Source organism: Mustela nigripes, chromosome 1 (assembly GCF_022355385.1).
Source record: "Mustela nigripes isolate SB6536 chromosome 1, MUSNIG.SB6536, whole genome shotgun sequence".
Classification (NCBI taxonomy): domain Eukaryota; kingdom Metazoa; phylum Chordata; class Mammalia; order Carnivora; family Mustelidae; genus Mustela; species Mustela nigripes.
The window spans coordinates 242,389,126-242,404,964 of record NC_081557.1 but is presented as its reverse complement, the minus strand read 5'-3'; the positions used below and the strand labels follow the sequence as shown (position 1 = coordinate 242,404,964).

General features: G+C 38.9%; 1 protein-coding gene across 1 annotated transcript in view; it reads left to right on the top strand.

Moving 5' to 3' along the window:
• Positions 1–15,839, top strand: part of CORIN (corin, serine peptidase) — a 248,162-nt gene that overhangs the window by 68,304 nt on the left and 164,019 nt on the right. Inside the window, exon 4 of the mRNA XM_059383438.1 lies at positions 8,541–8,748. Coding sequence (XP_059239421.1) covers positions 8,541–8,748 — 208 coding nt within the window. The remainder of the gene's footprint in view (positions 1–8,540; positions 8,749–15,839) is intronic.

Below are 15,839 nucleotides of genomic sequence, written 5' to 3'. Positions count from 1 at the left end.
TGATGTTATTTCTAGTGACATAGATGAATACTGGAAGTAAGTAAATAAATAAGAAATAAGTAAATAAATAAACAAACAGATGGAAGACAAGATTGTATGAGACAGTCCTGAAACTATAATGAAAATAAAACAGGATTATTGAGGGATGTAGGAGCACGATGGATGGTATACTTATGGGAATGGGAACTTCCGCTGATGGGAATGGGAACTTCCGCTGTCCCGTGAGACAGAAATATCTTTTTTTCTTTTGTACAGCGCACATTGCCATGAACATAGACTAGCATGCCAAATATGAGTTACCTTACTATCTTGTGTTTTTCAAATGATTTCTCAGTATTCAATGGTTTCTTTGGCTACTGAATGGGGGTAGGGGGTGAATTAGCCTTTTAGTCATCTCATCACTTCAAATATAGTTTATCCTCAAGTATATAAACTCCCAAGCTGTGAACCTTACAGAAAATCATGTAATATGAAATAAATGATAGCCTGTGGTCACTATACAAGGGTGTGTTATCTATGGATATAAATTCATTCCTTGTGACATATCATTACATAATTTTCAATAGTCATAATCTTTTCCTTTCATGGGCCGTTAGGAATGATCTTCTTTAAGATCTGTTTTAACATAATACCCCCTTTTGTGTTAGCCTAGGGTGGCTCTAAATAGAAGTTACTCAGAACACATAGGTTTGGAGATCTGGATTTTTCCGTAGAAAGGCTCTGCATAGCTGGGCAGATGTCTTAGACTTTCTAAAATTGAGTTGCCTCATGTATAATATAGAGGCAGTATCACTTTAGCAGGTTGTGAAAATGAGACAATTGCAAATAAGAGCCTCTGAGTACCTGTTTTGGTATCTGGCACAGGGTAGTTTTCAATAAATGCTTTCCTGAGATTGAATTTTCCAGAGATGATTTCATATTTTTGATGGAGTACAACTCTTACTCTCAGCTCTTTTAAGTAAGCATCTCTTCTTGTAGCACAGTACATACAATTAGTCATTTTGAAGTTTGCTGTCTGCCTGTGCTCCTCTCCCACACTTTTAATGAGTTTTAACCTCCCTTCCTGAATGACTTGACTGTCATATTCATGAAACTTGTACAGAACCCCCCACCTTAGCTTTCACGTGAGGCTGAATTCATGTGTCTCTGTGTCTATTTAGGTTTGGTCTGAGTATTTTAATCGGGATTTTATTCCTCTCCAATTCCTTTTTTTGCCATTTTGTATCTTGAGGAGTATCTTGAGGAGGTCCAAAAAAGACGTATGCCCTTAAATTCTTTACTGAGTCTATCCTAGGGTCCAGCATGCAGAGAAATTCCACATGTCATTGGTTGCCTTTGAAAGTCGAAAGTGTTTTGAGCTGCCCCACTGAGCTCAGCACACTTTGGCTTAGATAATAAAAACAATGGCAAAATGTGTCTTTTCACAAAGTATGAGACTGAGCTAATGGCTACAATCTGGTCATTTGGGGGAAAGACTTCCTACAGAGTTTGGGAAGTTTTCAGAGAGGTTTGAAAACAGAGAAGTGAGATTAGGAAGTGCACTTAGGAGACCAGGGAAGGAAGTGAGAGGATCAGAAGTAGTCTGAGGTGACCTCTGTGAAGAAAGCAGAAGAGGAGGCTGGGAATCCTCTGATAGGTTATATTACAGATCAAAGGGTTAGTTTGGCTATTTTATCAGAGATGCAGCCTTATTTTTTTAACACTGTTTTTATTAAAATGAAATCAGCCTCAGGTTTGGAGAGGTTTTTCTTTTTATTTCTTTTGGAATTATATAGTTATCAGAGGAGATGTTTCCTTTCTTACTGGGCTCCTCTCCCCTTCTTGCTTTTCTCCCCCCTTTCAACACAATTAGAATTAATACTTTTACTGCATTTCCAAAACCTAAAGATTGTGTTCAAATAGTAGCTTACTTAAAAAATAACCAAAGTTTGTCTCCCTCCCAATCCCATCTTGTTTCATTTATTCTTCTCCTACCATAAGTGACTCTTAATCTCACAAAACAAACTGAGGGTTGCTGGGGGGAGGGGGGATGGGAGAAGGGGGGTGGGGTTATGGACATTGGGGAGGGTATGTGCTATGGTGAGTGCTGTGAAGTGTGTAAACCTGGCGATTCACAGACCTGTACCCCGGGGGATAAAAATATATTATATGTTTATAAAAATTTAAAAAAATAAATAAATAACCAAAGTTTTAATTATCTCCTTTTAAAAAAAATATTTTATTTATTTATCTGAGAGGGAGAGAGAGAGTAGGAAAGAGAGAGAGGGACAGCATGAGTAGGGGGAGGGGCAGAGGGAGGATCAGGACTCCCTGCTGAGCAGCCTCCCCCCACCCCCCCAATGTGGGGTTCAATCCTGGGACTCCAGGATCATGACGTGAGCTGAAGGTAGATGCTTAACTGACTGAGCCATCCAGGTGCCCCTAACTATCTCCTTCTTAAAGCAAAGGTAATAAATCTTTATACAAACCAGTAAGAGAATACAGAATTAAAGAAATAAAAATAGAATAGCCTCCTAAAATCCCACTACCTGCACTCATATTACTATTTTGATTTATATGACAACAACCATTCAAATGTAGGGAATGAAGGAAAAAGAGAGGCTGAGGAGGTGGTAGTGCCTGGGAGAAGAGTCAACTATGAAACAGAATGAAATTGGAGGTTCTTGGATCCTGGAGGCCTGAAAAAAAGATAGCAGAGGAGTAGGGGACCGTATTTCAATCGGTCCCCTGAATTGAGCTGGATATCTACCTGACCATTCTGAACACCCATGAAATCAGCCTGTGATATAACAAGATGTATCTGGATCTCTATAAACAGAATATCTCTGGTGGTTGGTCTCGAGACCAACTCGCCATGGAGTGGGGAGCCATGATTCTGTGGGCAGATATTGGAAGATAAACAGAAGAGGGTGGGGGGCTCCGGGATCCTGTGCTGCAGGAGTGCAAAATCATCCCTTGCTGGGACTGGGCACAGACTCGCAGACCAGTAGGGGCAGGGAAAGGACTTTAGGGTAACACCCCAGCCTGAAACCTGGAACTGCGGGAGTGCATGTGTGAACTGGGGGCAGCAGGTGGCTTTAGAAGCACAAAGGGCAGAGATGTGCCTGGACCCAAAAGTGAGGGCTGGGAGTGCTGCTGTGAGGCACACAACCCAGGACACTGCAGTTTTTTAGCAGCACAGACAAAAACAGCATCAGTGTGGCCTGGAGGGCTTACTGAAGAACAGACTGTGATTCCCTCTGTTCTGAGAGGTTTGGATATGGTCACTTCTGCTCTGACTCTTGGAAGAGACACAGAAAGCCACCAGAGAATAAAAGCTCCCCAAAACTGGTTTTCACTGAGCCTATTTCCTCCCACAGAGGGCTGGGCAACTGCCCAAACAGGGTTGCCTGACTGAGAGTGCAGCAGGCCCCTCTCCCAGAAGACAGGCTGGAAAAACAAGTGGCCGACAACCCTCGGGTCCCTATAAGATAGGTGCATCTTGGGGCACCTGGATGGCTCAGTGGGTTAAAGCCTCTGCCTTTGGCTCAGGTCATGATCTCAGGGTCCTGGGATTGAGTCCTGCATCAGCTCTCTGCTCAGTGGGGAGCCTGCTTCCTCCTCTCTGTCTGCCTACTTGTGATCTCTGTCTGTCAAATAAATAAATAAAATTTAAAAAAAAATAGGTGCATCTTGCTTGGGTTGTGGTCAATAATTTGGACTCTGTATATTCCCTTAACCACCCCTCAACAGAATGACTAAAAGGAGGAGCTCCCAACATAGGAAGGACTCAGAGACCATGATCTCTGCCATGGAACTCATGGATATAGATATAAGCAAGATGTTGGAAACAGACTTCAGGGTAACAGTTACAAAACAATAGCTAGGATGGAGAAAACCATTAATAGAAATATAGATTTTCTAAGGACAGAAATGAGACTTAAACTTAAACTTAAAAATGCTATCAGTGAGATCCAATCTAATCTAGATACTCTAAGAGCTAGGGTAAATGAGGCAGAAGAATGAATTAGTGATCTAGAAGACAAGCTGATAGAAAAGGAGCAGGAGGAGGCCTGGAATAAACAGCTTAAAATCTATGAAAACAGAATTAGAGAAATAAATAACACCATGAATCGTTCCAATGTTAGAATAATTGGTATCACTGAGGGGATGGAGAGAGAGGACTAGAAGATATATTCAAGGACATCATAGCCAAGAACTTCCCTAATCTGGAGAATGAAACAAGCATTTGTGTCCTAGAGGCAGAGAGGACCCCTCCCAAGATCAAGGAGAATAGACCAATGCCCTGGCATGTAATAGTAAAACTCATGAATCTTGGAACCAAGGAAATTATCTTAAGGACAGTTAGGGACAAACATCAGAATAACATCAGACCTGTCCACAGAAACCTGGCAAGCCAGAAAGTGCTGGCAAGATGTATTCAGGGTACAAAATGAGAAGAACATGCAACCAAGAATTCTTTATCCAGCAAGGCTGACATTCAGAATGGATGGAGAGATAAAGAGCTTCCTGTAGATACCAGAAGAATATGTGACCACTAAGCCACAAGAAGGAAATATTAAGCTAGAAATATTAAGGTGGGTTCTATAAAAGGAGGAAGACTCCATGAGTGTAATAGAACAGAAATTTATAGAGACAATCTCTAGAAAGAAAAGACCTAAATTAATAAAATTATGAATGAAAGGGGAGAGATCTTGACTAACACCAAGGAAACAGAAACAATTATCAGAAATTATTATCAACAACTATATGCCAATAAATTAAGCAATCTGGAAGAAATGGATGCATTCCTAAAAACCTACAAGCCGCCAAGACTGAAATAGGAAGAGCTTGACAACCTGAATAGACCAATAAACAGTAATGAGATTGAAGCAGTGAGCAAAAACCTCCCCAAAAAACAAGAGTGATAGATTCCCTGGGGAATTCTACCAAACGTTCAAAGAAGAAATAATACTTTTTTCCTGAAGCCATTTCAAAAAATAGAAACAGAAGGAAAACTTCCAGACTCAGTCTATGAGGCCAACATTACCTCGATTCCAAAACCAGGCAAAGACCCCACCAAAAAGGAGAATTTTACACCAATATCCTTGATGAATATGGATGCCAAAATTCTCAACAAGATCCTAGCTAATAGGATCCAACAGTACATTAAAAGGATGGTGCACCATGAGCAGGTGGGAGTTATCCCTGGGATGCAAGGGTGGTTCAACATTTGCAAATCAATCAATGCGATAGAACACATAGAGAAGAGACAAGAACCACATGGTCCTCTCATTTGATGCAGAAAAAGCATTTAACAGAATACAGCATCCTTTCCTGATTAAAACTTTACAGAGTACAGGGATGGAGGGAACATTCCTCAATCTCATAAAATCCAGCTATGAAAAACCCACAGCAAATATCATTCCCAATGGGGAAAAGCCGAGAGCATTTTCCTTAAGATTGGAAATATCACAAGGATGCCCACTCTCACCATTACTGTTCAAAATAGCACTAGAATTCCTAGCAACAGCAATCAGACAACAAAAAGAAATAAAAGGTATTCAAACTGGCAAAGAAAAAGTCACTGTCTTTGCAGATGACATGAAACTTTATGTGGAAAACCTAAAAGTCTCCACTCCCAAATTACTAAAACTAATATAGCAATTTGTTAATGTGGCAGGATACAAAAATCAATGACCAGAATTCAGTTGCTTTCTTATACACTAGTAGTTTAACTCTAGAAAGAGAAATTAGGGAATCTATTTGCAATAGCAACAAAAACAGTAAGATGCCTGGGAATAAACTTAATGAAATAGGTAAAGGATCTATACTCTAGGAACTACAGAACACAAAAGAAATTGAAGAAGACACAAAAAGGTGGAAAAGCATTCTATGGTCATGGATCGGAAGAATAAACATTGTTAAAATGTCTATGCTGCCTAGAGCAATCTATATTTTCAATACCATCCTGATCAAAATATCAACAGCATTTTTGAAAGTGCTGGAATAAACAATCCTAAAATTTGTATGGAACCAGAAAGACCTCAAATCACCAAGGAAATGTTGAAAAGAAAAATCTGGGGGTATCACGTTGCCTGATTTCAAACTCTATTACAAAGCTGTGATCACCAAGACAGCATAGTACTGGCACAAAAACAGACACATAGACCAATAGAACAGAATAGAGAGCCCAGATATAGACCCTCAACTCTATGGTCGATAACCTTCGACAAAGCAGGAAATAATATCCAGTGGAAAAAAGATAGTCTCTTCAATAAATAGTGCTGGGAAAATTGAACAACTATATACAGAAGAATGAAACATGACCATTCTCTTATACCATACACAAAGATAAAGTCTAAATGGATGAAAGACTTCAGTGTGAGACAGGAATCCATCAAAATCCTAAAGGAGAACTTAGTAACCTCTTCGACATCAGCCGCAGCAACATCTTTGAAGACACATTTCCAAAGGCAAGGGAAACAAAAATGTAAATGAAATTTTGGGACTTCATCAAGATCAAAAGCTTCTGCAGAATGAAAGAAACAGTCAACAAAACAAAAAGGCAACCCAAAATTCCCAAAGAGGAATGGAAGAAGACATTTACAAATGACATGACAGACAAAGGGCTGATATCCAAGATCTATAAAGAACTTCTCAAACTCAACCCCCCAAAACAAATAAGTCAACAAATGGGCAGAAGACACGAACAGACACTTCTCAAAAGAAGACATACAAATGGTTAACACTCACTCACATGGAAAAATGTTCATAATTGTTAGCCATCATGGAAATTCCAATCAAAACTACATTGAAATACCACCTTATTTGTTAGAATGACAGAAATTGACAAGATAGTAAACAACAAGTATTGGAGAGGACGTGGAGAAAGGGGAACACTCTTACATTGTTGGTGGGAATGCAAGTTGTAAAACAGTGTGGTGATGCCTCAATAAATTAAAAATAGAGCTACCCTATGACCCAGCAATTGCACTACAGGGTATTTACCCCAAAGACACAAATGTAGTGGAAAGAAGGGCCACATGCACTCCAATGTTCACAGCAGCAATGTCTACAATATCCAAACTGTGGAAAGAACTGAGATGCCCTTCGACAGATAAATGGATAAAGAAGATGTGGTCCAGATATACAATGGAATATTACTCAGCCATCAGAAAGGGTGAATACCCAACTTTTGCATCAACATGAATGGGACTGGAGGAGATTATGCTGAGTGAAATAAGTCAAGCAGAGAAAGTCAATTATCATATGGTTTCACTTGCTTGTGGAGCATAAGGAATAGCATGGAGGACATTAGGAGAAGGAAGGGAAAAATGAAGGGGGAGACATGGGAGTGGTGATGAACCATGAGAGACTATGGACTCCAGGAAACCAGCTGAGGGTTTTAGAGAGGAGTGGGGTGAGGGCTGTGTTAGCCTGGTGATGAGCATTAAGGAGGGCACATATTGCATGGAGCAGTGGGTATTATATGCAATCAATGAATCATGAAATACTACCTCAAAAACTAATGATATACTATATGGTAACTAACATAACATAATAATGAAAAAAAATCTTTTTTCCCCTAAAAAAAATGAAAAGAAATTGGAGGCTCTGACTGACCCTGAACTGTTGGCAAGGACAAAATTGGAAACCTTTGTATAATCATGTATTTTTAAAAACAGAATCCTGGTATACAAATTGTTTTGTGACTTGCTATTTTTATTTATTACAAGCACCATTCTATGTGACTGAATTATCTTCTAAAACCTCTCTCATACAGCTAAGTATTCTGTTGTTTGAGTTTCAAAGTATTTGAAACCAATTCCTATCTGTGAATGTTTAGGTGATTTGTATCTTTTCAAATCCATAAACTGTGTGGAGATGATGATACCTGTAAATAAATCCATATTCACAATCATGATTATTTTCTTAGGATATTTTTAGAAATTTTACAGTGCAAAAGGATATGCATTTGAAGCATGCATATATATATATTTATAAATATATATATATATATATATGTATATATATATATATATATATATATAAAACATTACCCTGCCTAGGTTACACACACACACACACACACACACACACACACACACATATATATAGAGACAGATAGATAGATAGATAGATAGATATAGATATATATTTAGATTTATTACTTTTATTACCTAGGCAGGGCAATGTTATATAGATATATAGATAGATAGATCGATATCGATCAATTGGTCATTGTTTTGCCTAGCTGCGATCCAAAATAGTATTTGCTAACTTATGTGCCCATCAGCCAAGTATGAGAGTGTATTTTTCTCTATATTTGCTCAGGACACAGATATTATTCCTTTGTGAGTAGTAGTAGCTTTATTTCATTGTCATAAGCACAGACACACACACACTTATTTGTACATCTGTGTGTATCAGATTTTATATCTATAAGCACTCTTACAGAATACTTATCTTATGAACATGTCAGTCTGTTATATTGAATGAGTCTGTAAACATATAATTCTGATGTATCTGCTCCTAACTGAAATTATCTTAACTCCCAGGTGCCTGTGTGAACATCACCCACAGCCAGTGTCAGATGCTGCCCTACCAAACCACGCTAACACCCTTCTTCTCGATTGTCAAAAACATGGAAGTGGAGAAGTTCCTCAAGTTCTTCATGTACCTCCATCGCCTCAGCTGCTATCAACATATCATGCTTTTCGGCTGTAGCCTCGCCTTCCCCGAGTGTGTTGGTGATGGTGATGACAGGTATTTTGGAATCAAAATCATCCCATGATAGGAGTCCGTTGTTGCAGAGGTGTCTGAGAAGAATGAAATCATCCTGGGCTACCACTGTTTATTTTTGTTCAAGGAGAAAATATCCCATACCAGTCATAGCCAGTTGTAATTCTTTCAAACTGGAATTTTTTGGTGAAAACCTGGAATGCTTTTATTTCTGGGGAGAAATTATTCTGGATGTGAGATGGAGGCAATCAGTGGGGTAGCTGCTGCAGTGAGGGTCTGGCAGAAGACCGCACACTCAAAGGGGTGACTGAAAAGAGTTTATTTAAAAGAAGATTTATAGAGGTATGGACAAGTTAAGAGACTGAATCAATGATGGGAGACGCCAGAGTCTCATGAAGTGATGCATTTCCACCACGCAAGACGTGGAGGGGGGAAAAGGGCAGACAGCCAGGTGGCAAGAGGTGTAGCTATGGGTAAGGGATCTTCCAACCAGCCAAGTCCTGTAAGCCTAGGCTGAGGAGCCCATCCACTGGGAGCCAACCTGTAAGCACTGCAGGAGAGAGAAGACATAAATCCTCTGACCTCACTCTACTCCTGCCCTCCCAACTGCCAGGGCCTCCCACCATCTGATTTTACCAACAGCCATTGGGCAAGGGTGTGTTATTGATGGGAACACAACAGGTGAGATCTGAAATCTCATCCAAATATTACTGGGTCCAAAATCCCATCCTCTGAAACAGGTATAGGTGGGATGCTGGGTGGTTCTTATGGTCAACACTGGAACTCAGAACAGGGTGAGGAGGGGGAGGGGTAGATGCAGAGGGACAAACAGAGACGGTCTAGTATAATATCAAATACAATTTTAAAGGATTTTCTTGGTTTGGGTGGGGAAAGGAACTTGTGAGTGAGTGTGCTTATGGATGTGTCTTGTAAGCTCTTTTGTTTTTGGAGATAAAATTGACGTACAACATTTTATCGGTTTCAGGTGCACCACATAATAATTCAGTATTTTGATATATTTCCAAATGATCATCACAATACGTCTAATTCGCATCCATCACCACACGTAGCTGTAAATTTTCTTTTTCTTGTAATAAGAACTTTTAAAATCAACTCTCTTAGCAACTTCTGAATATATAATATAGTCACCATATTGTATATTACATCTCCAAGAATTAGCTTATAACTGGAAGTTTGTACTTTTTGACCATCATCACCTTATTGAAATAACATAATTTCAATATTATATTATTATACTGAAATAATAATTTTCAATAAGAGTAAATCAATGAAAAGTATGTTATGGAATTTTTAAGTTTACTAAGTATACATTTAAAAAATTTCTTTTAAAATGTGCGTTAAGTACATAAGCACATAAAACATCAATTATTTTCTGAATTAAAATGTTAGGGAGTTTTTAGAATAATAATGCTGGAATGAAATTTGTTTTCAAGTGCAAGTAGTTTCCATTTTTATTTTAATTAGTATATAAAATATGTTTTGAACAGGACGAAGGCATTTATTGTTTTCACTGGGGAAAGCCTGTATTTCCGCAGAATAAAATTTGGGTAGAATAGAAACAGTAAATTGTTTGTTAGAGAAGTAAGTAAAGAACTATGAGCAGATACTGCTTTCAGGAAAACATTTCACTAGAAAAAATCATATGCAAAGCATGCTTTCATGGTAACAAGAGATGAAGAGTGGCTGTAAAACATGGTAGTTGTAATATTTTTCTAGAGCTGCTGCAACCAATTACTACAAGCTGGGTGACTTCAACAGACATGTGTTCTCTCATAGTTCTAGAAACTAGAGGTCTAAAATCTGAGAGGGCTTGTGCTCCCTCTGGGGGGTTTGAGGGTGTAGAAGTCATTTTTTCCCTTCGCCAGCTTCTGGTGGTTTCAGGCTTTCCTTGACCTTTGGTCATGTCACCCGACGCTCTTCCTTCATCTTCACATCACCTTCTCTGTGTGTCTCCTTCGCTTGTGAGAACACTTGTCATTGGTCTAGGTAGCCCAAAATGATCTGATCATCTGAATGCTGATCTCAGGGCTCTTAACTTAATTATGCCCACGACGACCTTTTTTCCAAATAAGGTAATATTCACAGGTTCCAGCAATCAGGACGCAGACACATCATTTTGGGGTCCCTCCATTCAACACACAGCAGTGGTTGAGAAAGCAGGCTATGGAACCATGTGTCCCAGCCTTCTCCCTTGTAAAATGGAGATTTTACAAGCCAAGTTCATGTGAGGATCAAATGACAGAGGGTACCTGGCTTTTATGAAGAGCTCAAGCAATGTTAGCAATGGCTGTCAAATCGTAGGTTGAGGAGAGGTAGTACGACTGAAATAAAGATCATAAATAGTATTCCTAACATACGCTAAATATTGAAAGGCTGCAAAAAAAATGCAGAATACCATATGGATTAAAAGAAAATTAGGTCGAATACTCAAGGCCATTTGAGTTGGATTCGTGTTCCACTTCTTCGTAATTTCAAACATTTTCACTTAATTCTCTTTTCTTGAATTTCTCTATGGAGTCATATGGGTCCATAAGTGAAACAATGAAAGAAATCTTCTTGACGACCCTGAATTCATTTTGGTCATCCTTCTTCTTCTTCTTCTTCTTCTTTTTTTTAATATTTTGTTTATTTATTTGACAGACAGAGATCACAAGTAGGCAAAGAGGCAGGCAGAGAGAGAGGGAAGCAGGCTCCCTGCTGAGCAGGGAGCCTAATCTGAGGCTCGACCCTGAGACCATGACCAGAGCTGAAGAGCAGAGGCTTAACCCACTGAGCCACTCAGGCGCCCCTGGTCATCCTTCTTAATATAACTCAACCTTCACTCTCACTTAAATCAGTTGTGAAATTCTAGTTAAGCTCCTCCTAGTCTTCAGGGCACTTTTAGGTAAAATTTGCTTTTCTCCCGACCTAGTTCATCCTGAAAAAATGGTCTCATGGAAGTGTTTTCCATTTCCTATTATAATAGATGATGATTTATAGTCACTTTTTAGATATACATTGGGGACTTACCCTATTTTTATTGTTACATTTATTATTATATTTAATTTTATAATTATGCTTCCAGACCAGTGTTTCATGCTGTCATTTAGTGTGTGCATGGAAACCAGAAGCTAAATTTAGTAAACAAAGTAGGATCATAAAGATAAAGTGTATTGTAGAAAATAGTTCAAATACAGTTTTGTTATATTTCACTATTTTCGATCATCCATTATACTAATTTTCTCTAACTATTCAAATAATGGAAAATTGCTTATATTCCATCCTAAACGAAGTAGCTACTTAGTAATATTTAAACCTCAGTTTAAAAAGATCTAGTGGGGGCACCTGGGTGGCTCAGTGGATTAAGCGTCTGCCTTTGGCTCCCATCCATGATCCCAGGGTCCTGGGATAGAACCTGACATCAGGCTCCCTTCCTCAGTGAGGAGCCTGTTTCTCTCTCCCCTTCTGCCCGCTGCTCCCCTGACTTGTGCTCTCTCTCTCTCTCTGCCACATAAATAAATAAATAAATAAATAAACAAACAAATAAATAAATCCTTTAAAATAAATAAATAAATAAATAAATGATAAAAAGATCTAGTGGGATATAGAAATAGCATAGTTGTTTTTTTTTTTTTTAAGATTTTATTTATTTATTTGACAGAGAGAGAACACAAGTAGGCAGAGAGGCAGGCAGAGAGAGAGGAGGAAGCAGGCTCTGCTGAGCAGAGAGCCCGATGCGGGACTCGATCCCAGGACCCTGAGATCATGACCTGAGCCGAAGGCAGCGGCTTAACCCACTGAGCCACCCAGGCACCCAGAAATAGCATAGTTTTTTACCTGCCTGTTTGAGACCTCAAATGCTCATTAACTACATTTTATAACAATAAACGTTAACTGTTTTGTTAGATGAGAGTTGCTATTAATAAGTATGTGTATCGGGATGCCTGGGAGGCTCAGTGGGTTAAAGCCTCTGCCTTTGGGCCGGTTGTGATCCCAGGGTCCTGAGATCAAGCCCCACGTTGGGCTCTCAGCTTGGTGGGAAGCCTGCTTTCGTGCCCCACCCCCCCGCCTGCCTCTCTGCCTACTTGTCAGCTGTCTCTGTCAAATAAATAAGTAAAATCTTTAAAAAAAAATAAGTATGTGTATCATAGACTATAACATAGGCTAACTGAAGTGGCACATAATTTATATGGATTCAGTGAAATTTATCTCAAACTATAGAGATCTAGTGGATGAACCATTTGGATAGCCTTAAAAATATATGGGTTAGAAGCAGTAGCTTGAAAATATCAGCAGGTAGCTAGAGAGACGTCCACCATTCCTGGGCAGGAGAATAACAGTGGTTTCTGGATGGCTTTTTGACACACTAGACACAATTAAGGTCTCTGGAAGAGAAGACCGGTATTATATCCCCAAGCTTTTGATATGTAATGATCACTTATACCCAAGTTGTTTAAATAATGGACCTATAACATTATCAAAACTGAAAGGGGGTCAGTTCGGCTCGGAAGGTCTAGTTTTGCTTCTAGAGGACACCCAGGAGACCTGCTAATGTGGGATAATGGCCACCCCACCTGTGTCTTCTAATACTTTGCAGAGAAACTCAGTGCTCAGGAGATAGGTCCTTAACATTAAAAACTTGACATGTTTGCTATTGATTTTTTTCCTCCTCTGGACTATTGATTTTTCACTAGGTCCTTCACAGAATTCTTAATAGCTGTGGAAATGAAATAGAAATTCTTTATTTAGCCAGATTACTGGAGATTAAAGATTATATTTCGGGGCACCTGGGTGGCTCAGTGGGTTAAGCCGCTGCCTTCGGCTCAGGTCAAGATCTCAGGGTCCTGGGATCGAGTCCCACATCAGGCTCTCTGCTCAGCAGGGAGCCTGCTTCCTCCTCTCTCTCTCTCTCTGCCTGCCTCTCTGCCTACTTGTGATCTCTCTCTGTCAAATAAATAAATAAATAAAATCTTAAAAAAAAAAAAATAAAGATTATATTTCAAACCTAGGAACTACAGGACAGTTTGTAATGTATTTAACCCTGTAGGATTGTGGTAGGGATCCAACAAGTTTCTTCAAATGAGCTTCTTAAAAAATGCTATGCTTTTTCCTAAATAAGTATGTTCACTGGAAATTAGAAAATTTAATCTGGCAACTCCAGAGAAAGCACTTGAGGTGCTTCTGGGTGCCTCAGTCAGTGAGGGTTTGCCTTCAGCTCAGGACATGGTCCCGGTGTCCTTGGATTAAGACCCACATGGGCCTCCCTGCTCAGTGGAGAGTCCACTTGTTCCTATCCCTTTATGCCTCCTGCGCGCTCTCTCTCAAATAAATAAAATCTTAAAAAAAAAAAAAAAGAAGTTTGGGGGTAGATGAAACCTAATTCAAACTGTAGCTCTTCCAATTGTCTTGGGCATTTTACTTAGCCTTCGGACCCTCAGTTTACTCATCTCTATAATGAGAGAGATATTACCCCCTTCATAGGCTGCATTTGTGGGTATTAAACAGAACAATTTATATAAAGTGTCCATACATGGACTATACTATATGGCAGAGTAAATTCCCAAATTAATAGTAACCTACTATAATTAATATATTAGTCAATGGTGATAAGTGATTTTCTGGGAAAATAGAAACTTCATTACTTCTTTCAGAAATGAAAGATTTGCATTTTTTCCCTATTTTTCCTACCTTCTAAACCTGGTCAGTAATGTTGAGCATTCATTTCATGTGTCCGTTGGCCATCCATATGTCTTCTTTAAAAAAATATCTATTCAGGTCCTCTGCCCATGTTTTTAATTGGAAATTTTTTTGTTGTAGAGTTGTGTAAGTTCTTTATATATTTTGGATATTAACCCCTTATAGATATATCATTTGGAAATATCTTCTCCCATTCAATAAATTGCCTTTTTGTTTTGTTGATAGTTTTTTTTTCGCTGTGTAAAAGCTTTTTATTTTGGTGTAGTCCCAATAGTTTAATTTTGCTTTTGTTTCTCTTGCTTCAGGAGACATACCAAGGAAAATGTTTCTATGGCTAGTATCAACAAAATTACTTCCTATATTTTCTTCTAGGAATTTTATGGCTTCAAATTTCACATTTAGGGCTTTAATCCAATTTGAGTTCATTTATTTTTTTAAAAGATTTGTTTATTTATTTTGGAGAGAGAGAATGAAAGAGTGAATAAGCAAGCTTGAGTAGGGTAGGGGTAGAGGGAAAGAATCTTAAGTAGACTCCCCACTGAGTGCAGAGCCCGATGTGGGGCTCAATCTCATGACCCCAAGATTATGACCTAAGCTGAAACCAAGAGTTGGATGTTTAACTGGCTGAGCCACCCAGGCACCCCAGAGTTTATTTTTGTGGATGATAAAAAGAAAGTGGTCCAGTTTCATTCTTTTTCATGCAGCTGTACAGTTTTCTCAACACCATTTTTTCAAGAGACTGTCTTTTCTTCATTGTGTATTCTTGCTTCCTTAGTCATAGATTAATTGACCATAAAACTGTGGGTTTATTCCTTTTTTTAAAAAAGATTTTATTTATTTATTTGACAGACAGAGATCACAAGTAGGCAGAGAGGCAGGCAGAGAGAGAAAGGAGGAAGCAGACTCCCTGGTGAGCACAGAGCCTGATGCAGGGCTCGATCCCAGCATCAGGGATCATGACCTAAGCTGAAGGCAGAGGCTTTAACCCACTGAGCTACCCAGATGCCCCTGTAGGTTTATTTTTGACTCTGTGTTCTGTTTCATTTATCGATGTGTCTATTTTTTGCCTGGTATCATACTATTTTGGTTACTATAGCTTTGTAGTTTATCTTGAAGTCTGGAATTGTGATACTTACAAGCTTTGTTCTTATTTCTCAAAATTGCTTTGGCTATTTGAGGTCTTTTGTGGTTCTAGATAAATTTTAGTATTATTTGATCCAGTTCTGCAAAAAAAATGTCTTGGTATTTTTTTTTTCAAATACATATATTTTTTTAATTTTTTATTTTTTATAAACATATATTTTTATCCCCAGGGGTACAGGTCTGTGAATCACCAGGTTTACACACTTCACAGCACTCACCAAAGCACATACCCTCCCCAATGTCCATAATCCCACCCCCTTCTCCCAACCACCCTC